The sequence below is a fragment of the Gouania willdenowi genome, chromosome 7 (genome assembly GCF_900634775.1).
Source record: "Gouania willdenowi chromosome 7, fGouWil2.1, whole genome shotgun sequence".
In the NCBI taxonomy this organism is placed as follows: domain Eukaryota; kingdom Metazoa; phylum Chordata; class Actinopteri; order Blenniiformes; family Gobiesocidae; genus Gouania; species Gouania willdenowi.
In genome coordinates, this window is record NC_041050.1 from 38,521,676 (window position 1) to 38,546,878 (window position 25,203).

Here is a 25,203-nt window from a genome sequence, read left to right on the forward strand (position 1 = left end):
TGATTGTTAAAGTGTGTAATGTTGTGTTTGTACACTGTCAGTAGCTACATGATTCTCAGTTTGAGGCATTACTACATCTTACTCAGCCTTCAAAATAAAAGTATCAGAGCCTGTTATTGATGTACTAACGTATCCTCAGCTAACAGTGTGAATAGAATCCAAAATGATGGTTTGATTCTTTGATGCTTCAGAAGTAGAACAGAGTGGTCTCACACTCTGGTTTGATGAAAGAATATCCAACATGTGGCGCGTTCTCCAGAAACGTGTCGCTGAGGGTTGGTTCTGGGCCAGGAAGAGGGTTCTGTTTCAGGAAGTGATTTCTGGAAAATGGGAGGCTCTGCATTTTGAAATCAAAGCTCCTTAAAAGAGTGAAAGTGATGAAGAGTGAGAGTGATGAAGAGGAGGGCTGAACGATTTTGGAAAATATTCTAATTGCGATTTTTTTTCCTTAATATTGCGATACATTTATTTTTTAAGGGCCTCTTGTTATGTATTTTTCAATGAACACAAACAATAAATCAATCTGTTTCATAATAAACAATTTTATATTTATTTAAACTTTAAATAAATATGAAATATACATTTTAAAGCACAGATTACAACAATAAAGCAAACAAATCTGTGGCTTTACCTCTTCAACATATCTAACTAACTTCACGTTTCATGAAACATGTAAACATGTGCGTTGCACTTCTTAAACACTCTGAACTTAACAAGACAGAACAATAAAAAAAAATTACAGCCTCTGATTATAAAATCGTGTTTTATATCGCGATAATATTGCAAATGCAAATAATTGTTCAGCCTTAATGAAGAGTGTGAGAGTGATGAAGAGTGAGAGTGGTGAAGAGTGAGAGAGTGATGAAGAGAGTGAGAGAGTGATGAAGTGAGAGTGATGAAGAGAGTGAGAGTGATGAAGAGTGAGAGTGGTGAAGAGTGAGAGAGTGATGAAGAGAGTGAGAGTGATGAAGTGTGAGAGTGATGAAGAGTGAGAGAGTGATGAAGAGAGTGAGAGTGATGAAGAGTGAGAGAGTGATGAAGAGTGAGAGAGTGATGAAGAGAGTGAGAGTGATGAAGAGTGCGAGAGTGGTGAAAAGAGTGAGAGTAATGAAGAGTGATGAAGTGAGAGAGTGGTGAAGAGTGTGAGTGAGAGAGTGATGAAGAGAGTGAGAGTGATGAAGAGAGTGAGTGATGAAGAGTGTGAGAGTGATGAAGTGAGAGAGTGGTGAAGAGTGAGAGAGTGATGAAGTGTGAGAGTGATGAAGAGTGAGAGAGTGGTGAAGAGAGTGAGAGAGTGATGAAGTGTGAGAGTGATGAAGAGAGTGAGAGTGATGAAGTGAGAGAGTCAAGAGTGAGAAATGAGGTGGAGTGAGATAGCGGTGAAGAGTGAGAGAGTGATTAAGAGAGTGAGAGTGATGAAGAGTGAGAGATGAAGAGTGTGAGAGTGATGAAGTGTGAGAGTGATGAAAAGTGTAAGTGATGAAGAGTGAGATAGTGATGAAGAGAGTGAGAGTGATGAAGAGTGAGAGAGTGATGAAGTGAGAGAGTGGTGAAGAGAGTGAGAGAGTGATGAAATGTGAGAGTGATGAAGAATGAGTGATGGAGTGTGAGAGTGATGAAAAGTGATGAAGTGTGAGAGTGATGAAGAGTGAGAGTGATGAAGTGAGAGAGTCAAGAGTGAGAAATGAGGTGGAGTGAGATAGTGGTGAAGAGTGAGAGAGTGATTAAGAGAGTGAGAGTGATGAAGAGTGTGAGTGATGAAGTGTGAGTGATGAAGAGTGAGAGTGATGAAGAGTGTGAGTGATGAAGTGTGAGAGTGATGAAGTGTGAGAGTGATGAAAAGTGTAAGTGATGAAGAGTGAGATAGTGATGAAGTGAGAGAGTCAAGAGTGAGAAATGAGGTGGAGTGAGATAGTGGTGAAGAGTGAGAGAGTGATTAAGAGAGTGTGAGAGATGAAGAGTGTGAGAGTGATGAAGAGTGAGAGTGATGAAGAGTGTGAGAGTGATGAAGAGAGTGAGATAGTGATGAAGAGTTGGACCTGATGATGGTCAGGTCTATTTATGAAGAGAACTTTCTTTCATACACCTGAAGGAACTAAAGGTTCTCACAGAGTACCAATGTGCCACAGGAACGACTCTCCATGACAGCCTGGCTACGTGCGTGCTCTAGTGACAGAGGAGGAGATTACAGTGTCAGACCAATCACAGAGAAACTGGAGATGAAATTACATCACTATTGAGTAATATTTATTTAAAAATATGAAGAATTAAAATCCATAATTCAGACCAAACACAACACTGTTGCTGCAGTAAAAGCATGAAGTGATTAATGCAGGAATTGATGAATGTTAATGATTAAATTAGTGAGATTATAAACAGAGAATAAACAGACTCTGATCAGTTTCTCTTCTCTTTTAACTTGTCTGTGTCGCTGATGCTGCGTTCATACAGATCAGCCTACACCATAAGGTGGAATATATTCATATTTATATTATCTACAGGACTGAGGCTCTACATCACCACAGAATACATTCGTTATTTCATTCATTAATTTATTGGTCTGAAAGTGCCCGATGCACACAGATTTGATTGTAAATAAAGGATAAACATTCTCTCTCCTGTCAGCGTCACATCAGATCCACACAGAGACCTAATCCCCCTTTGATTGGACAACTTGTTTTCTAAAAGATCAGGGCTTTAATACTCACTCAGATCCTAGCCAGAACAAAACCTGGTCCCGACCAGGTTAGTCGTTCAGCCTAAGTTACCATGGTGATTTCGCACCGTAAGATGTTAGCCAGCTTTGTAGTCCTGCACACACTGATTAAATCCCACTGCGTCTATTTTCATCCTGTGCAGCTATTGCAGTGTTTACGGAAGGAAACAAGTTAATCTGTCCCACATGATACGCCTCAACCAATCAGGTTTTTATCGGACAACAAAATTGCGACTCACACCTGATTTCCAGGGTATGTTCATCAGAGACACATTCAGAAACATGTTGATGGAGGCTCTAACATGAAAATGATTTTAAAAGTAAATAAATAAAAAAGCATAATCTTAAACACATATTAACTTATTTGTGTGTGTGTGCGTGTGCGTCTGCGTGTGCGTGCGTGCGTAAATAATAAATAAAAGTAATAACAATGTTGGCGTTGCAGTTTCAGGAAGGCACTTCTGTATTTTCTCAGATTTTTCTAAAACACACACATCTGGAGCTTTAATGTGAAGTCAGACATTAGTTAAATAACAGATAAACTGTGAGATGTGAACGTCCAATAATCACATCATTGATCAGAACGCTCTCCATCATTAGTTTATGACTACAGATATCCAATATTTTTATAATTGAGTGTTCTACTGAAATTTCATGTATTAATCGAGTAATCAGAGGAAACAAAAATATTTTTGTTAAGTTGAAGAGTAATTATAAATGTTGATGAGAGATAAGACGTTCCACTTAATAATAAATGAAGCATTATTTCCTTTTATAGACAATCAACGTTTATATTTTTAGACGCTGAGCAAAGCAACAAACAGTAAGAACAGCTCAGGAAATGTGAGGAAATAAATCAAACAAAAATACATTTTTTATTTTAAGTATCAAAACATAAGGAATTCATAAAAGGAGGAGAGAAAAAAGCAAACAAGTGACTTTAGGAAATATATTTTAATTGTGATGAGATCTGACTATTTTAATTCGGAACAAAACTCAATTTTATCATTTCATTTATTTATTTAGCACACGTTAAAAACATTAAAGGTGGAATGAATGGTTTGTATTAGACTGTCAATCAACACAATCAGGAGACAAAATGCACAAATCATCACAAATATGAGAAGAAATAATATATGAACAAAGTACAGAAAAATCTATCAAAAGACAATGGAAACAATGAACAAAACACTCATTGAAAATCACAAGGAAAGAAAATACAAATTGAAAACATAAACAGGGCCAAGTTTTAACGTTGAGTTCTGCCGTCAGAATGATGTCATCACCTCCATACAGCAGCTCTCCCTGCACTGTGGCCTCCTAATGCTAGTTTTAATTAACCAGAAATGAAAACTGTAACAAAAGTTTTGACAAAATACATTTATTTGTCAATATTTAATTTCAACCAACTCTCCATCATTTATCTGGGGACATGTGTCATGTTGTAGGTGTTTGTCACAGATGTTGATGATGACAGAGGCAGGGGGCTCCCACTTACAACACTGTGGCCCAAGGCAGTGCTACCTTTACCTCAGCTCTCCTTGTCTGTAACAGAAAGGACGTCATTAAAAAGATAATCATGTAAAAAACATTAAAAGTGTTTTTTGATTGAATGAATGTCTCAGCAGCAGACTCAATGTCTATAGAAATACACTATTACATACAAAAATAATCGTAAGATTAGACAAGACATTTGTTTAATTTACTATGTATTTATGCTGATATAACCTATAAGTGCAATTCAGCTACTAGCAGTGTTTATAACACTGGTAGTAGTAGAATAAGAGTTTAAATTAATTTAAGTTAATGTCTAGCACAGACACACACATGTGAGTAGAGAGAGAGAGACACACACAATGTTAGTTTTTTTACATGAGTAAACTAACACTATAACACACACACACAGCAATATAAACAGTGAACAAAATTACATAGCGTCTCAGACGGCGTCTGTCCTCTAGAAACTTTCTTCCTTTCTGAAAGCATGTCGACGACTTGACGTGTGTTGTGTGTAAAAGTTACTAGTTAGAGACGGCTCGTCAAGACACGCCTTACGTTGCTTCTGATTGGTTTATTATTGCGTAATGGCTGCCGTGGTTGGTTAGATTTAGGCACAAGGAGACATTGATTGGTCTGGGATTGGTTATCTCAGTGAGTTATTCAGAGTTACTCAAACTACGGCAAGGACCAAAGTTCATTATCATGAAAAAAAAAATAGAGTATTGAATAGGGAAATATAAGCGTGAGAAATGTCAAGCGTGGCGTATGGTGTGAGAATGCGTCAAATTGCGTGACTGTCACTCTCAAAGCGTGAGGCTTGGCAGCTCTGCATAAATACGTTTTCAATTTGGAAAATTCTTTTCCTTTTGATTTGAAGTGTTTGCAGTGTTCAAACTAAGTTATGCTAGCTGCTAAAGTTATACTAACTGCTAAAGTTATGCTAGCTGCTAAAGTTACGCTATCTGCTAAAGTCATGCTAACTGCTAAAGTTATGCTTGTCATTACCTAATCTTTATATGGACCGAATCCTTGCTTCTACATCCAATTGGCCTGAACAGAAACCTGTTAGCTCCAGAGGGCTAACATAATGTTAGCAAGCTGCGTTAACGCTACGTTAGCTTAACCATGTGCCTTTGGTGTAAATGCTGCAGTGTTGAGAGCCAAATTTAGTGAAGTAAAGCTACAGTTGTTTTTTATCTTTGGTCCAGAGTTACTTTAAAGCTAAAAGTTATTTGTTGAATAGGTGAAGGTGATGATGAATGCAGTTATAGAGTTACTCATGCTTGGTGTGTATATATATATATTTATACATATACTGTACATATATATATATATATATATATACATACAGTAGGTCCTCCACTAATAAATAAATAAATACTCACACACGTAGAGACAAGCAGGGGTGGAAAGTAATGAATTACATTTACTCTCGTTACTGTAATTGAGTAGCTTTTTGTGTACTTCTACTTTTTTGAGTACTTTCTAAAATCTGTCATTTTACTTTTACTTAAGTAAATTTTGTTTCAAGTAACAGTACTTCGCTACATTTGAAATAGATTGCGTTACAGAGTCAAATAAATCCTGCACGTGGATGGGAGTCTGCTACATTTGTGCTATTGAACGTACCCTAGAGCTGTTGTTAGGCTCAGCCAATAGAATGTGTATAAGTCTATGGCCTGCTCTGTTGATTCACATGACGTCACTCACATTGCTAAATTGCGCTAAATTCTGATGGCGAGCAGGAAACTTGAGAATCTGCCGTCTGAAATCAAAATGCCTATGTTTTGTGGAGTTTACGGCTGCTCCAATCGTTCTTATCGAGAAAAGGAAAAGAGATTTTATAAAGTACCGAAGACTGTCGTTCACAAAGGTGACAAGTTTAAAAAGCTCACAGAACAATGCCGTAAAAAGAGTCTGCTGATGAGCTAACTTTGTTTTTGTGTCTGTGTTTATATAACATATAGGTTGTGTGCAACTCAGAGCGGAGCGTTTTTGTGCCCCCCGAAGTTTTCTTAACGCCCCCCCATTTAATGCTGCCTGGCGCTGACTCTGGTCTCCCGTGCGACTCGTCCTCCAGCAGTGCATGATAAGCCACTATGCGTTTTTTTTATAACAGCTACAGGTGTTGTAGCCAATTGATCAGCAGTTTTGCGCAATGATCATGTGATTTTAATTACAATTATTATTATTATTATTAATATAAAACTGTTTGTAGGCTCGCGCACGTCACCCTGGGGCGTCAGTATCATTTTTCATTAAAAAAAAAAAAAAGTAACTAAGTAACGTTTACTCTGAGTACATTTTAAGTGAGCTACTTTTTACTTTTACTCGAGTAGATTTTTACACCAGTAACTTTACTTTTACTTAAGTAGATTTTTTCTGTACTCTTTCCACCCCTGGATACAAGAAATAACATTTTATTCAAAAGATTGATTCCAAGGCGTACCTTTCAAATTTAAATTAGGTATTACGTGGGACCTGCAGTAATATTGGAACACACAACACACGCATGCACACACGTGGTGGTGGATGCGCACTGTTGAGCTTTAATCGGGCTGAAAATAGAAGACCCAACCCGAGGGTCGGCCCACTGTTCGACCAGAATGAAGGCGATGTCTCTTTAAGCCTGAACACGTTTCAACCACACAGGGGTCTGCAACCCGTGGCTCTGGAGCCTCATGTGGCTCTTTGACTCTTTTGCAATAGCTCCCTATGGCTTTTAAAAAAACTATTGAAATAAACAATTTTTTTTACAGAAGCTATTAATGATTAATGACAAATAAAATCAAAATATAACAATTTGTTAACCTAAAATAAATCACGTTGTGCAATGACTCAGCACCTATACTTCACCTCCTACAACATCTGCAGATCATCAACTTTCCTCCACCTGTGACTAACCTTAAGTTTTAAATCCCTGGTAAGAAACTAAACCAACAAAAACACTATTCTGGAAGAAAATAGAGATTTTAATTGTGTGGGAACAGATTCATTTAACCACCAATGTACAGGTTAAATATGTATGTTTTATATGTGGCAAGAAATGAGTAATTAGCATGTGTTGATCACATGATCATGTGTTATCATATTCATGTTACTTTTTGTAGACTTTCAAATACATCAACTAAAAACAATCTTCTTTATACAACATTGTGTTCATGTAAACTGAGATGTGTAAGAATTTGAAGATGAAAGATACTGTTTTATTTCTTGATGTCAATTTATTTAATTTTATTTTAAACTGTTTTTAAGTTTACCATTTACATGATCAATGAAAATCAAGTCAAATTAAATCAAACATTATTCTATATAATTTTAACTGTATCGAATTGAATACACTGTATTGTCTTCATTGAGAAGGCATTTTTTTTGGTTCCAGGAGGATTTTAATCCAGGTGAGATGAGGTTAAATGGTTCCTTTTGAGAGTAAAGGTTGCAGACCCTGAACCAGGCAGTATTCACATCTGTGTGCGTTTAGATTAGTTTAGTTTAGTTTGGTTTAGATTTGTTTAGTTTAGATTCATTTAGTTTAGAATAGTTTAGTTTGAATTAGTTGAGTTTAGATTATAATTCCATAAATCAAACACTAAACACACTGAGTCTTTGATTTGACCTCTTAAATTATGCTGGTCTTTATCAGGTTCATACACGCTAACGCTGTGTTAGCTCAGAGGTTAGCCGCTGGTTGCTAGCATCGTGTTGCAGTCGTTTAACACTTATGGATTCAGACCAGAGACTCTTCCATTCATCAATCTGAGATCAATAAGTTCATCAGCTCAGGTCCTGATCCTAGTTCTGATCCAGTCTGTAGAGACAGAACCAAATTACTGCTGATTGTAAAGTAGCAGATAATAATACACACAAACATACACACACACACACACACACACACACACACATCAATTACACATTAGAGCTACGCCCACTCATCATCAGAAGGGCATTGATTTGAAAAATCTGAGAGACTAAGGCCCACATGGCACCTCTAGTGGTAGAGGTGTGTAAATGATTCAAGGTGTGGTCAGAGGAGAGAGGACATACACACACAGACACGGTGTGTAACGTTGTCTGCTCTGACCAACAACCTGCATCTCTACTCACTTTAAATAATTTCATTTACAACCTGTGTGTGTGTGTGTGTGTGTGTGTGTGTGTGTGTGTGTGTGTGTGTGTGTGTGTGTGTGTGTGTGTGTGTGTGTGTGTGTGTGTGTGTGTGTGTGTGTGTGCGTGTATGTGCGCGTGTGTGTGTGTGTGTGTGTGTGTGTCTGTTACTGTGTGTGGGTGGGAGGAGCTAAACGTTGACCTTAGTGTGTCTGAATCCATCAGTGATCTATAGATTCCGTCTGATGCTCCAATGAGCTGCTCTGATTGGATTAGCTCCGCCCTCTGTCTGACCCATGGTGAGGTCAAAGGTCAGAGGTCACCTAAGGGTTGATCAGCCAATGAATGAAGGTGTTCAGTGAAGAGTTGCTGGACGTCAGCGCTGAGGTTAGACTAACCCAACCCCCCAATGGCTCTGTTGCATTCTGGGAGCCACCGTGATGTCATCACTGAACCATCATGTACAGGGTCCTCTATAGCACCACATTGGCTTCATCTTCTATTTACTACAGTCAATCTGCTCCGATGCCCCGCCTTCACCTTAGGACCCCTACAGCCATTTAACTGCCTCTGATGTTGCCTGTAACCACTAGTACAGTGCCCATCTGAAGTATGTATTTATATAGTGGGAGGAGCTTAAGTAGAGTTGTCAATTATGGCTGAATGAGTATGTTTTTGAAGGTTGGTTGAACAAAGAGGTGTACATAGTAAAATGCAAAGTAAAATAGTGATGTGTGATTTCTCTGGTTTAATTCTATAGGACATGTGCATGATAAATTGATAAATAAAGTTTGCATCAATGTTCGCTGGATGCAAATGGATGATAAATGTCATCCCCTGTCCTTTGACCCTCTTTGGGAAAGGAAAAACTAAAAAAAAAAAACAGTGGGAAAATGTATTACACACAAACATGTCATGTACATCCAAGATGCACATTAGGTTATTATCAGCATTTATAATGTCGTGTTCGTGGAGGAATGTGCATGTTTCGCTGTTCGCTTTGAGCATGGCCGCTGCCATTGCCCGCCAATAACTTCCGGGAACTATTTAAGTCTATTTCAAACTTCCATTGTTGCAACTCTCTCTCTAAACGCCTCTGTGTGCGTGCGTCATGTACAGCCAAGGTGCACATTAGGTTATAAACGCGTGGTGACCATGTCAGCGACTATAATGCTGTTGTAACACATTGTGGCTAGGCGGTTGACTGCGGCTACAATAGCAGCACCAAAAGACTGTTCTTTAAAGAAGTCTGGATTGTGAATGAATACATGAGGCAGTAGTGCAGTTTGAGTGTGTGTATTAACGGAAATATTTACAAAAAGGACATCCAATACAAACAATACACTATTCCAGAAAAAAAAAAAAATGGATTACCCACAATGACCCAAATGCTCAGTTCATTTCAAACGTTCAGTTCCTGTTTTTTTTAATCCAAAGAAAGGTTTGTCCACAGCGGTAGGTGAGACTTTGAGACTTTGTCCTACCAGTTTGTTGATCTAGCTCACCATGGGAGTTGAGATGCATGGATCAAAATCCGTGAGAAGAAACTCCAAAGTTGGTCCAAAAAAAAAAACTGACCTAAAAGGCCAAAAATACACATACAGTAAGTATTGCATTTGAAATAAGCAAGTCAGTATCACAAATAAAATCAATGTATGCATACACGTACATGCTAAATACAAATACATTAATTAATTATCATTAATAAATCAAAATTACATTAGTAACCAAGACACCTTAACCTAGCACCCATGTACCATGTTAATATTCACAGTCAAAGTCAAAGTTGAAGTCAAAGTGCAACTTTTGAATGTCAAACTACTCAAGCAGAGTTAAACTCAAGTGTTTCAATAATTGCGCAATATTCATTCATTCAATACATATGTTCACATCAATATGTCAATGATGACCAAACTCCATAGCCATTGTAGCGCCAATCAGAAAAGTAACAAAACTGCTCAAAACAAAAATAACGCTCCAAACTACATGAGTGAGTAAGTAAATTAAAGTATTAACTACAATTCGGCTGTTTGTTTTTTTTTAAACAAAAATCATTGTTTACCTTCGAACCGAGTGGTCAGAGTTAGCTTCCATTAGCGGCACCACAGGCAATCCGCAGTTTTCCAAATGGAGTATTAAAAGGGTTGAGTTCAATGCGACTCTAGTTAGTGAGCAATTACACAAACAGTTATATGGTTTAAACAATGAGAAACGTGTCGGCAAAAGACTTTCAAATGATCTATTCAGAGCGTTCAACGATCTAAAACCTTTTCTATAAACACAAAATACTTATTTATCTCAGATATTGTTCATAAACCTGTCTAAATGTGTGTTAGTGAGCACTTCTCCTTTGCAGAGATAATCCATCCCACCTCACAGGTGTAGCATATCAACATGCTGATTAGACAGCATGATTGATGCACAGGTGTGCCTCAGGGTGGCCACAATAAAAGCCCCCCCCATAAGACCTGTGCCTGCGACAAAATGATGTTGTGTATCATGGCTTTCTTTGATCAGACGTTATTAAAATCACTTTGTATATTCTAAAGAAGCTGCTGTAGTACACACACACACACACACACACAGTAGCACACAATCAATCAATCAGTCTTTTATTTGTATAGCGCCAAATCATATCCAATGGTATCTCAAGACACTTTACAGTAGAGCAGTCTTGACGGACTCTTCATTTTATGGATACACACATATGCATATATACGTATATACACATACATATGTATCCCACACCCAACATGAATTCATCATGGCGGCAACACACACAGTAACACACACACAGTAGCACAGACACAATAACACACACACACACACACACACACACACACACACACACACACACACACACACACACACACACACACAGTAGCACATACACAGTAGCACACACACAGTAACACACACACACAGTAGCACATACACAGTAGCACACACACAGTAACACACACACACAGTAGCACATACACAGTAACACACACACAGTAACACACACACACAGTAGCACATACACAGTAACAAACACACAGTAACACACACACAGGGACAGGGACATGAGATTTATCTTTATCTGCTTTTTTCTTCACACACAGGATTTTGAAATATTTGTAAATATCATTTTCAGCGTGTTTTCGGCACACTGTTGTCTTCTTTGTCAATTCTTGTATGTATATGTTGCAAAGTAAAATAAAAAAACAAAGAAAACAAGTACACACACACAAACACACACACACACACTGAAACACACACAGCCTGTGATGGATGGTTGTGTGAAATCATAGTCAAGTTAGTGAAACTGTATCTGTGCACTCTGTCTGCCCAGCTGTCTGCGACACACACACACACACACACACACACACACACACACACACACACACACACACACACACACACACACACACACACACACACACACACAGTGACACAGAGGTCCATCTGTCTCTGGTCTCTCCCTTGGCCCAGCAACTAATTAACTAATGTGCTGATCTTTCACTGCCTGTGTGTGTGTGTGTGTGTTGTGTGTGTGTGTGTGTGTCTCTGCTGTTATATTTTAATTCTTCATCCTCACCGAGTCCCGTGGTCATCTGTCGGACAACAGTCACACTGTCCCTCATGCTGACCAGGCTGTGTAAGAAGTGGGTGGGGCTTCAGGTGAACGCAGCGTGTAACTTCCTGTTTCCTCTCTACAGTCATGTGGTTCTGAAACAGACTTCAGATTGAAGGAACTCCGCCCCCTCCTCCTGGCTCCGCCCACCATGTTACTACCCTGCCTTCTCCTCCTGGTCGCCCCGGCTCCGTACCCCTCGGCGGTGGCGGCGAACCACGTGACCTACCGCTCCGTAGACTCTGCCCTCAGTCACATGACTGTCCACAGGTCGACTGGAGACATCTTCATTGGCGCCGTCAACCGCATCATCAAACTATCGGCCAATCTGACGGAGCTCAGGAGTCACATGACTGGACCTGTAGAGGACAACGCCAAGTGTTACCCACCGCCCAGCGTCAGGGCGTGTGCTCACCGGTCAGTAGTGTGTGTGTTAGGGCTGGGCCATGTGGACCAAAAACCATTTCTCCATAATTTTAAACAATAAAGTCTAACCAGAAAGACAATTCTGGGATAAATGTGATGTTGAAAAATCCCTGTACAATATGTACTAATTTTGACTTTTTCTCCTCTAAGGGACAGCATGTGTGAGTGAGATGAAGTTCTGGGTTAGAACGCACTCAGTGATCATCTAACTGAGCTTTTTATGCTGTTCTGAGACGTAGTGAAAGCAGAACCTCCTAAAACGAGTATTTTAATACACAAAAAGCTATAAAATATGTATCTCAGAAATATGGAAACATTGTAAAGAAGGACACCGTTTGACTGTACTCTATGAATAATATGAAATACTTGTATGATGTGAGTTGTACTGTTATTGTATAAATCAAAAGAGGTTAAAAATGTATATATATATATATATATATATATATATATATATATATATATATATATAGTTAAAGGCGATATTGTCATTTTCTTTTTCGCCAAAATAGAAAACTTGATATATCTTGAATCAGGATATATTGCCCAGCCCTAGTCTGGATGTGCGTGTGTGTCTGTATCTCAGCCTGTGTGTGTGTCCTCAGACTGGAGTCCACAGACAACGTGAACAAGCTCCTCCTCGTGGACTACAGCGGGAACCGACTGGTGGCCTGTGGCTCCATCTGGCAGGGCGTCTGTCAGTTCCTACGTCTGGAGGATCTGTTCAAACTAGGAGAACCTCATCATCGTAAGGAGCACTACCTGTCAGGGAGCAGGGAGGCAGACGGGATGGCAGGTAACACAAACACACATTAGTGCTGCATGATTATGGTATACAATATTGCGATTCACAGCAGAGTGTGAAGCGTGTGGGATTAGAATCAGAACCTCCATATATGAGTTCATGGTCCTCGTTCAGAAAAAGGTGGAGTGTGTTCTCCTGGTTGGGGATGAGGTCCTACCCCATGTGGAGGAGTTCCAGTCCCTTAGGGTCTGGTTCACAGTGATGGAGGTGGAGGTGGACAGGAGGATTGGTGCAGAGTCAGCAGCAGAGTTGGGGTCAATTATAATTGTAATTGCGTAATTGATCATTAATTACAATTATGGCCAAATTATCTTTCTATTAAAGCCAGGAATCTCTGTGTGTAAGTGCCTCAAATATTTCTGGTGTTCAGGGACAGACAGAGCTCATACATACATTGCTGCAGCTTGGTTCAAAGCTGTGCGGCGTGGGATTAGTTTGGCCTGAAATAGTCAATTTAATGAATAATTTCATAAAAGAAAATGGTCCTTTGTCAGAGCCTTTAGTCACGTGTGACAATTATTTATTTATTTATGTTTATGGTTGTGTCTTAATATACAGTTAAATTTGTTGTGCAGCCACTGAAATATTAGCATAAAACCTTTGTGAGACTCAAAGGAATGAGAATGTCTTGAGTTTACAATGTGTCTGTTACCACTTTATTTACACAGCTGTGTGAGTAAATAAACACCATGCTTTGAATTGATTTAAGCCATTTTTGTTCTGCTCAGGTCATGTTAAATAAAACGGTCATAATTCATGTAGCATGAGGTTCTATTATTAATGTAAATTTACTAATGCTCCAAGATAAAGCTGTAGTTTCTACTGTTTGTATCATTAGTTCTAATGAGAATGTCTTCCATATCGAAGTAAAAATTGGTACTGTGTGATATCCTTAACTGAATCAAAAATCAATCAAAAGTGAATCGTAAATCGAATCTAGAATCCAATCGAATTGATGCCTTAATGGATAATTGAATGTGTAATTGTAACTGAAAAATGTAATTGACCTGGTCAACAGTGATCTGGGGTGGTTCAGATGAGTTCTAGATCTACTGGTGGTTCTTGGTTCTATACCGTCACCTATGGTCAGGACCCAAAGAACCAGATCATCAGAATCAGCGTTATTTGTCATTGCACATGTTACAGAGCAACATCCAAAGAAACATGAAAAGACAATCACATATAACATGGGAGGACAAGAACGGGAGAATTGTGGGTTGCCACAAGATGAAAAGTGGGAGAACAACAGGAGGAGAGGTGAGGGGGAAAAGGCAGGTTTTTAACTGAGTTCCCTATTGGGGAGGACAGTATAAAACTAGGTTCCCCTACGACCTGACTATGGATGGATGGATGGATGGATAGATGAATGGAGGATGGATGGATGAGTGGGTGGATGTATATTGTTCTCATTTTATTGGATTGCTGCATTTGACACTGTAGATCATACAATTTTGTTACACAGATTGCAAACATGGGTTGGACTAAATGGAAAAGTAATGGTTTAAGTCATACTTGGAGGAGCAAAGTTATTTTGTAAAACAGATTGGTAATCTGTCCCATCTGACAGATTACCAATGTCCTGTGGGGTTCCTCAGGGCTCTGTTCTTGGACCTCTTCTGTTTAGCCTTTATATGCTTCCTTTAGGACAAATTATACAGAACAGTAAGGTTGATTATCAGAGCTACACAGATGACACACAGCTATATCTATCACTGAACCCCAGATGACTATGGTCCCATTGAGGTGTTGTGTGACTGCTTAGAAAAAGTAAACTGCTGGATGAGTGAAAACTTGCTTCAACTAAACCATGACAAGATGGAGGTGATTGTCTTTGGTAACAAGGAAAAGAGGACTGCTGTCAGCAATTATGTGAGTCTGGATCTTTAAAAAACCTTGGTGTTCTGATTGACTCAGATCTGACATTCAGCATCAGATCAAATCTATCACAGAAACATCTTCTACCACCTAAAGAACATCTCCAGAGTGAAAGGTTTTTATCTCCAGCAGACTGGACTATTGTAATGATCTGACAGGAATCCCCCAAAAGAAAAAAGGCAGTAGACGGTGCAATTGTCCTCAGTTCACCCCATCCAGGGTGGGGGCCACCCACAACAGTTGGTGTAAGGACCCAGTGGTGATGTCGACCACCCACCCGTGACCCTACCCATCATAAAAAAATGGACCCACCATCCAGGACTCTACCCAGCGACGAGGCCCCCCCCCCGAACCAGGGGGACCAACCTCCTCCTCATGGTCCTGCTGCTCATCCATATCGGACCTCCTCCCCTACGGCTCACTGGAATGCCACATGACCAAACAGTCTGAGCACACAAACCCCTCCCAGAAATAATCACACAGGGACTTACTTTAGGAGCAGTGATCCCACACGTCGGTTTAAATCACAAGTTGCAGCCTTTAATATGGTTTTATAATCACATGATCTCATATCACGATTAGATTAGATTAGATTATGTTAGATTATATTAGATTAATGATGCAGCATTAACAGACAGTAGGTGATGATGATGCTGGTCTTCTTCTGCTCATATAAAAACACTCTCATACTCCTCTTCCTCCTCCTTCTCCTCTTCTTCCTCCAGGTGTGGTGGTGGGTGATGACCCCTGGTTGTCCGACCCTCAGAAGAAGAAGGCCACTAAGGGGGGGAGCCGCTTGTTCATCGGTGCCCCCATCGATGGAAAGTCCGAGTACTTCCCGACACTGTCAAGCAGGAAGCTGGTTTCTGACGAGGAGAGCGTGAACATGTTCTCGCTGGTGTACCAGGATGGCTTCGTTTCGTCTCAGATCAAGATCCCGTCAGATACGCTGTCGCTGTACCCCGCCTTTGACATCTATTATGTCTACGGGTTCTCGGGGCGCACCTACGTCTACTTCCTGACGCTGCAGCTGGACACGCAGCTCACGCAGATGGATGCCGGCGGAGAGAAGTTCTTCACCTCCAAGATCGTACGCATGTGCTCCAACGACACCGAATTCTACTCGTACGTGGAGTTCCCTCTGGGCTGTTCTAAGGACGGAGTAGAGTACCGGCTGGTGCAGGCCGCCTTCAGGCAGCGCCCGGGGAAAAGGCTTGCCCACGCCCTAGGGCTGTCGGAGGATGATGACGTGCTCTTTGTCATCTTCTCACAGGTTTGTGCTCTGATTGTTTCTTTGTTTGGGTAGAGTCCTCAGCAGTGTCCCAGGCTCTACTCTGAGCTCCTCCCCCTCTCTGTAAGGCTGACCCTGGTCCACAGGTGAGGACTGGGATGTAGACCCTTCATCCTACCCTCACTCTGAACAAGCCCCTCCCCCGGACCTGGAGCTGCTGACCCCCCTCTGTGGACTCACCTGGTCAGACCAGGACCTCATGTTTAAAAATGTGTGTTAAATAAGCGTACGTTTCAGTCCAGAAACAGGCGTACGTACGCTGGTAAACACTTAGATGTATGAATGTGTGTGTAGGACTAGATCCAGTCACCTTCCTTAGAACATCTGGATCAGCGTACATGTGACCACGCCCACATTTACATTTGTTGATTATATGTAATGAGATCAGCACCAGAATTCTCCTCAATGATCAGAGAAAACTGAACGCTAACCACCAGTAACAGGAAATAATAGATTTATATCATTATTAGATCAACAGAAACATGTGTAACAGAAGAAACTGGAATTAATATAAACACACAGTTCAATTTATAGTTGATTGTATGTGTGTGTTAATATGTGGGAAGTAAGAGATGGAAAACACTACTACTACTAATAATAATATAGATAGATAATAATAATGATAATAAATACTGTATGTCCCTGAGTAACACTATGGGGCAGGGACAGAGTATATAACTTTTTTCAGGGACTGAATCAGAGACATTGTGAAGTATCACATTGGGTTAAAGCTGCAGTATGTAGAATCGGGAGACCTTTGTCCGGGGAACGGAGCAACTCCATCAGTGACAGCTCAGCAGCAACACACAGCAATCACACACACTGTCGTCACAGCAACAGGCACGCACACACACTCACAATCCAGCACTCCATCAGGCAGCACACACACAAATATCCATCTATCTATCCATCCATCTGTCCATCATCCCTCCATCCATCCAAACAAACACATCACACACATTTCCACACTCCCTTCCATATTACTCCCCCTCATTCATTTATTTTACTTGTCTCACTTCCTCATATTGTTCACATGGTCACATGGCACTATATGTGTGAAATCACCCTTAGTGTCACTGTTAGATTAGGATTTTTCAGTGATCGGTTGCTACCGTCTTGGGAGAGCAAAGGTGTGCGTGTAGCTGTGGGGTGGGGCAGGCGGCGGGGGGTGCAAAGTTTTTATGACAGTGACGTAATCAAAAGAAAACTTTAGGGGGACCGCTAAGCGCAAGTTACTTAGTTCTGCTTTAATGTTTGTCTGCTGTTCATCTGAGCAACAATACGTCAATAACCAGGATTTAGACCTACCCCCATATATGTACTGTACCTTTAGTACCTGAGGCCCCAGGTGTGTGTGTGTTCTGTCCTCCTGATGTATGCTGGGACGTGTTCCTGTGTCCAGGGTCAGAAGAACCGCTCCAACCCTCCTAGAGAGACAGTGCTCTGCCTGTTCACGCTGCACGACATCAACCTGGCCATGAGGGAGAGGATCCGCTCCTGTTACCGTGGAGACGGACGCCTCTCGTTACCGTGGTTACTCAACAAGGAGCTGCAGTGCATCCACACGGTGAGTCTCAGGGTGGGGTGGTTACCGTGGCGACGGACAATGGACCCATCGCGGCCAATTAGCAGAGCAGCCATCACATGAATGGAACCCACACAGGGGGCGGAGCCTAAATCACAGGGCTGACCTGTTTATTAGTGACTGCTGTGTGTGTGTGTGTGTGTGTGTGTGTGTGTGTGTGTGTGTGTGTGTGTGTGTGTGTGTGTGTGTGTGTGTGTGTGTGTGTGTGTGTGTGTGTGTGTGTGTGTGTGTGTGTGTGCGTGTGTGCGCGTGCGTGCGTGCGTGCGTGTGTGTGTGTGCATAAATATCTCAGTAATCACAGGGTGTTCCCTAACCTCAGCCTGGAAATACAGCTCCACCCTGGAGAACAGGAAGTATCACACACGGAGACAACGAGGGGAGGAAACACGCAGGAAGTTAGGAAACACACAGGAAGTAAGGAAAATGAGCAGGAAGTACAGAAACAAGCAGGAAGTAAATAAACATGCAGGTAGTAAGGAAATGATCAGAGCAAAGAAAGGAACACTGAGTGAGTGAATGTGTGATCACTGGTTTGTATGGAGTCAGTGTGTGTGTGTTAAGGGGGGTGACCACACACACACATACAGTACATACATGTGTGCACAAATATCTATAGAAACACACCCCCTCTAACCCACCCCCCTCTGTGTGTGTTCCTCAGCCGATGCAGATTGGGGATGATTTCTGTGGTCTGGTTCTCAATCAGCCTCTGGGAGGTTTGTGGGTCATTGAGGGCCACCCTCTGTTTGAGGACCGGACTGAGGGCCTCAGCGCTGTGGCAGCCTACACCTACGGAGAGCACACCGTGGTGTTTGTGGGGACCCGCAACGGACATCTGAAGAAGGTACACAGGCACACACGCTCGCACACAGACACACACACACTGTGCTGAGTCAGTGTGTGTGTGCGTGTTTGCTTTTAGCTCTGAGCTCAGTCTGGGTGGTTGTATTTCAGGAAGAGTTCACTCGGGGGGGCACAGGGTGGCTCCTCCCACTTCATCCTTAATGGATCTGACCTAACATGTCACACACCCACACACACAGGTGATTTCACCACTACCTCCTGCTGCATCAGCCGTTGCCACGGCAACCGAAACAACCACAGATATCATCTATAAACTCATCAGCTGATTGGCCCAGAGGCAGTGATGTCATTGGCATGTTAGTAGTGAGGCGAGACGGGGCGGCGGGAGGGGAAGTCCCTCGTGTGTGTGTGTGTGTGTGTGTGCGCGTGCGTGTGTGTGTGCGTGTGTGTGTGTGTGTGTGAGGGAGAGCTACTCTTTGTTCTTTTTCCAAAGTCAACAGACCGGCGGGCGAGAGGAGACACACTACACTGACCGCAGCTACACATACACACACACACATAGACAAACACACACACACACACGCACACACACACACACACACACACACACACACACACACACACACACACACACACCAGACAAATACACACAGATGCACATGGGCTGCGTTTCCATGGAACATTTGTATTTTTATTTTAGTAATCTGTGATTCAAACATAAACACTAAAAACAAGCAGCAGTTTTTAACTGAGATGAACCTTCAAAATAAAAGATAATTTAAGCCAGGGTACCTAAAAAAAAAATTAATTTTGTTAGCAATCTATCAAACTTGTTCCAAGTATAATTAACATCACTTAATTAACATTTTCTTAACTCAAAATAAAAAACTTAAACACAACAACATTAAAGTAAAACACATTTAATACACAATAAGGCAACATATCAGTGTAGTGACTTCACTTTGTTTTTAGCGAACACACTCATCTTAATAAATCATACTTTAATCAGTCTTTGAACACCTAATTTCCCACAGTTTGGAGGATCATATCTTTTCCAAAATAAAACATTAATGCTTCAGTTACATTAGGCCTGGGTGATAGAAACCAATATTTATATCTCTATATGTTTCCTCCAAATGGTGATAGGTGACATAAACTTTTATTATATTTAATTTTTTTCTCAATATAGTTTCATTAAGGATAAAACGTGTGATTAAACTGTCATGGGTCATCTTTAGTGCAGCTTTGAGTTACTGAGAGTAGTTTATAAAGTGCTGACCCATTCAGTACGTGGCCCCTTTAAGACGCTCAGGAGGAGTGTAAACAGACAGAACACTGAGAGGGAGGGGCATGTGTACCTCTGCTCTGATTGGTTCATCTGTGTGTTCGTAGTACCAACATGAACCGGACTAACAAACATTCTGATTCGTCAGAGAAAAGACCTCTGGATGTTCAGAGTGTGTGAACACAGACATGTGGTACAGACGCAGCACCGCCAGGAATAAAATAATCACTACAGACGCTTCAGAAAATACACAAATATGAAACAGACTCTGCACAGACGTAGACTAAAGCATTACCTCTGAGTTTCCTTCCACTGTACTCCTCTACACACACACAAACACACAGAGAGAGAGCAGCTGGTATTTTCTTTTTTTTTGATGGGCAGTGAATTAGACTGACTGATGGTTACCATGGAAACAGAGAAAACCTCCTCCTCCCTCACCGTGCGTACAGAAAAAGATCAGTTTTAAACTGTGTGTGTGTGTGTGTCCTCACTCTGAAACTGTCATAAAATGAAACACAAAAACAGATCAGATCTGTAGCTGTTGTTCAGGTCAGGATCACAAACATGTTTAGATTATCTGTGGTTTATGTTGCTCAGTTCATTTAGCTCAGATTAACCCCAGTTAGCTTTAGCCCTAATTAGCTTTAGACCCTGTTAGCTTTAGCCCCAGTTAGCTTCAGCCCCCGTTAGCTTCAGCCCCCGTTAGCTTCAGCCTCAGTTAGCTTCAGCCTCAGTTAGCCTCAGCCTCAGTTAGCTTCAGCCTCAGTTAGCTTTAGCCCCAGTTAGCTTCAGCCTCAGTTAGCTTTCAATCAATCAATCAATCAATCTTTTATTTGTATAGCGCCAAATCATAACCAATGGTATCTCAAGACACTTTACAGTAGAGCAGTCTTAAGGACGGACTCTTCATTTTATGGATATACACATATGCATATATACACATACATATGTATCCCACACCCAACATGAATTCATCATGGCGGCAAGGAAAACCTTCTGTTAAGCAGCAGGAACCTTGTGTGGATCCCATTCCTATGATGAACAGCCATCCACGTTATGCTGTGTTGGGTGTGTGCAGAGGAAAGGGTGGAGCTTTAATCCCAGTTAGCTTCAGCCCCTGTTAGCATTACTCTCAGTTAGCTTCAGCCTCAGTTAGCTTTAGCCCCAGTTAGCTTCAGCCCCGTTAGTTTCAGCCTCAGTTAGCTTCAGCCTCAGTTAGCTTTAGCCCCAGTGAGCTTCAGCCTCAGTTAGCTTCAGCCCCAGTTAGCTTTCTGTGTGTTTCATCACTCTAAGACTTCCTGTCCTGGAGCTCCGTCTGAGACGTTCTCCTGAACGAGGTCACCATTCTGTCTGTGGGATGGAGTCAGGTTACCATGGCAACCAGCATCTCCTCCTTCTCATTGTTGTTTAATGTCGTTTAATTCGTCCAATCAAAGGAGGGATTTTATATCGCTGTGAGCGCCCCCTGTAGGACAGAACAATACATGCTTTTTATTTTACATTCAGTGTGTGTGTGTGTGTGTGTGTCTCAGGCTCTGAGTCTGAACAATGTGTCATTTCTGTCTGAAGCTTTCTGTGTATCACACACACACTCACATACAGACAGACAAAGTAAGACGACATCCTCAGTTAAGCTTCAGACAGAAATGACACATTGTTCAGACTCAGAGACACACACACACACGCACACACACACACACACACACACACACACAGGAGATGTGCAGCTCCTCCTGAGGTCAGTGTGAGTCAGTAAATGTTCGCACAGAAAGGAGAAACCGATCAGTTGTGGGTCTGTAGTGTGTCTGTTGTGGGTCAATAGTGTGTCTGTAGTGTGTCTGTTATGTGTCTGTTGTGCGTCTGTGAGTCTCTCAGTTTCACTTTCTAACACAAACTTGCTTTTCTAATTTGTTCACATTAACATGACCAGCAGCAGCAGCTGGAGGGAACCTGATATGTGTGTGTGTTTGTGTGGCGGGGGGGGGGTCAGTAACTAACACCTGACACACACATACACACACACATCTGTGTGTGACGTCTCTCTTTAAAAAACAATTGAGATTCAATAAAACGACTCCAAATGAACCTGAAACTGTTCACAGAGCACATCTGGAAGAACACAGGTTTGCATGTTCTCCCTGTGTGTGCGGTTTTACTAAGAGACAATAACACACACTCACACACACACACACACACACACACACCTCTGCCCTACAAACGCTGCAGAGAAAGAAAACAAAGACCGTCAGTGTGTTAATTAGTCGTCAACTCATTAAAAGACACACACGCACAAAACAGAGCAGACAGCCAGATGAAGATGTTAAAGTAGGACACTCACTCTCACACACACACACACACACACACACACACACACACACACACACACACACACACACACACACACACACACACAGCATAGTGGGCGGGGCTTTGAGTAATAGAGGAAGTGACCTCTGACCTGTAACTCTGGGCTGAGATTCAAACTATCAACACTAGCTTTGTTCTCAGGACAGGATGAACACACACACACACACACACACACACTAGCAGGCCTGTGGCCAGCTGCCTGAAATTCCTCTGTAATACAATAACTCTGTGCGTGTGTGTGTGTGTTACAATCATTGCCTGCGCAGATTAGTTTGTAAGTCTCCTTCTCTGGCTGAGGCGATACGAAGCGTCCGTTGTACAGACTGAGACGTTTTAATTCACTTTCAAATGAAACGTTTAAAGTCTGGACTCATTTCCTCTGACCATCAGACACAGGAACAGACAATACTCTCCTAGCTAAAGAAGTCCCCTTCACGTGTGTTTTGCTTGACACACTCTACGTTAGTATGAGTAGTACGTTAGTATGAGTAGTACGTTAGTATGAGTAGTACGTTAGTGTGAGTAGTACGTTATTATGAGTAGTACGTTAGTATGAGTAGTACGTTAGTATGAGTAGTACGTTAGTATGAGTAGTACGTTAGTGTGAGTAGTACGTTAGTATGAGTAGTACGTTAGTATGAGTAGTACGTTAGTATGAGTAGTACGTTATTATGAGTAGTACGTTAGTATGAGTAGTACGTTAGTGTGAGTAGTACGTTATTATGAGTAGTACGTTAGTATGAGTAGTACGTTAGTATGAGTAGTACGTTAGTGTGAGTAGTACGTTAGTATGAGTAGTACGTTAGTTTGAGTAGTACGTTAGTATGAGTAGTACGTTAGTGTGAGTAGTACGTTAGTATGAGTAGTACGTTAGTGTGAGTAGTACGTTAGTATGAGTAGTACGTTAGTATGAGTAGTACGTTAGTATGAGTAGTATGTTTCGTTGACATCCATCAACACGACCCTACTCTATGTTCAGTGTACTGTGCTAACTTCCTGTGGTGTGTGTGTAACTTCCTGTGTGTTCCAGCTGCGTGTGGATGGGGTCCCCCCCCCGGCCCAGAATGCACTGCTGTATGAGACGGTGACAGTGTCAGAGGGGAAACCCATCCTTAGAGACATCGTTTTCAGTCCTGATCATAGCTTCATCTACCTGCTGAGTGACCGCCAGGTGAGCTGATCACATGACCCCTCACTTCCTCATCCATATTCTTGTCCTATTTATCAGGATGTATTTTGGTTGGATTTAATTACACTATTTTTTCAACTGCAGAAAACACACATTCTAAAACTATTGTTAATAAGTTAATACTTGTTACAGTAATCTATACAACTTAATTTATACCCACACACACACACACACACACACACACACAGGGTGGTGGTTTATAAACAGTCTGCTGGTGATTCGCTTACTCAGCCTCTTTCTGCTCAAACTGGAGCAGAAACAATTGGTTTACTCATGTGTGAACGACACGATGAGACACAGACTGTGTTTACCGTCTGCCTGCTGCACACACACACACACACACACAGACACACACACACCAACACACACACTGTGTCTGACTGCTCAGAGTAAACAGTCTACTCGTGCACTGTAAAAGTGATTTAAATACAAAGTGATGGAGCAGCTCAAACACTGAGGATTTGGGTTAGCTTAGCATGTAGCAACCAATCGTATACATGTCTGGGTTAGCTTAGCACGTAGCGACCAGTCGTATACATGTTTGGGTTAGCTTAGCATTTAGTAGCACGGGCTGTGTGGAGTCAAAAGGTAGGGACTACTTTTCCAGAGATACTTAGTCTGTGTGTGTGTGTGTGTGTGTGTGTGTGTGTGTGTGTGTGTGTGTGTGTGTGTGTGTGTGTGTGTGTGTGTGTGTGTGTGTGTGTGTGTGTCAGGTGACTCGTCTTCCTGTAGAGAGCTGTGAACAGTACAGCAGTTGTTCGTCCTGTCTGGGATCAGGAGACCCTCACTGTGGATGGTGTGTCCTCTACAACAAGTAAGAACTTTCATCTCCTAATACCATTATCATCATCAGTTTCATCTCCACTGTGTGTGTTACTGTGTGTGTTTTCTTTAGATAAATGTAAACAAAGAGGAAACGATGCTGTTTGGTTTGGTTCCCACGAGGCATCATTAATGTTTCTATAAATAGACACACATACACACACACTGGATGTTTGATGTCCAGCAGGTAGAGGAAGTTCTAACCGTGATTTCCATTAATGAGGCTCTTCAAAGTAAAGTGTGGAGGATGTTTTGCTCTTTGTGTGTGTGTGCGTGCGTGTGTGCCTTGAAGCTCTGCCTGTTTTCGTTCCGTCCAATAATCTTTTGTAATGTACGAAGCTGAAAGTGTAAATCTTAATAAATAATAAATCCAAACGTTCTCATTGGTTCTTCTTCTACCTTCAGATGTTCCAGACAGGAAGCCTGTGAAAAGTGGGCGGAGCCTCAGCACTTCAACAAACATCTGGACCAATGTGTGCACATCACTGTGACACCCAGTAACATGTCAGTGACCTCTAGCAGTACACAGGTACACAAAGTAACACACACTCAAAATACACACTGTAACACACACACGCACACACACTCATGTATGAGTGTGTGTGTGTGTGTTACAGTTAACCATTAAGGTCCAGAACGTCCCCGCTTTGTCTGCTGGGGTCTCCTGTGTGTTTGAGGACCTCAGTGAAAGCCCTGGGGAGGTTCAGGTCAAAGGTCAGGTGATGTGTATGTCACCGTCAATCAGAGACCTGCCGACACACACACAGTCCACGGGTAAGACACACACACACATCATGAACCTACATTTACAAGTTATA

At 41.6% G+C, this 25,203-nt stretch overlaps 1 protein-coding gene across 1 annotated transcript in view; it reads left to right on the forward strand.

Moving 5' to 3' along the window:
• plxna3 (plexin A3) overlaps window positions 1–25,203 on the forward strand; it is a 49,447-nt gene that overhangs the window by 1,066 nt on the left and 23,178 nt on the right. Inside the window, exons 2-10 of the mRNA XM_028452126.1 lie at window positions 12,022–12,353; window positions 12,965–13,155; window positions 15,765–16,312; window positions 17,733–17,897; window positions 18,577–18,759; window positions 23,405–23,545; window positions 24,277–24,377; window positions 24,791–24,914; window positions 25,003–25,159. Of these exons, the coding sequence (XP_028307927.1) occupies window positions 12,088–12,353; window positions 12,965–13,155; window positions 15,765–16,312; window positions 17,733–17,897; window positions 18,577–18,759; window positions 23,405–23,545; window positions 24,277–24,377; window positions 24,791–24,914; window positions 25,003–25,159 (1,876 nt within the window). The 5' untranslated portion in view covers window positions 12,022–12,087. The remainder of the gene's footprint in view (window positions 1–12,021; window positions 12,354–12,964; window positions 13,156–15,764; window positions 16,313–17,732; window positions 17,898–18,576; window positions 18,760–23,404; window positions 23,546–24,276; window positions 24,378–24,790; window positions 24,915–25,002; window positions 25,160–25,203) is intronic.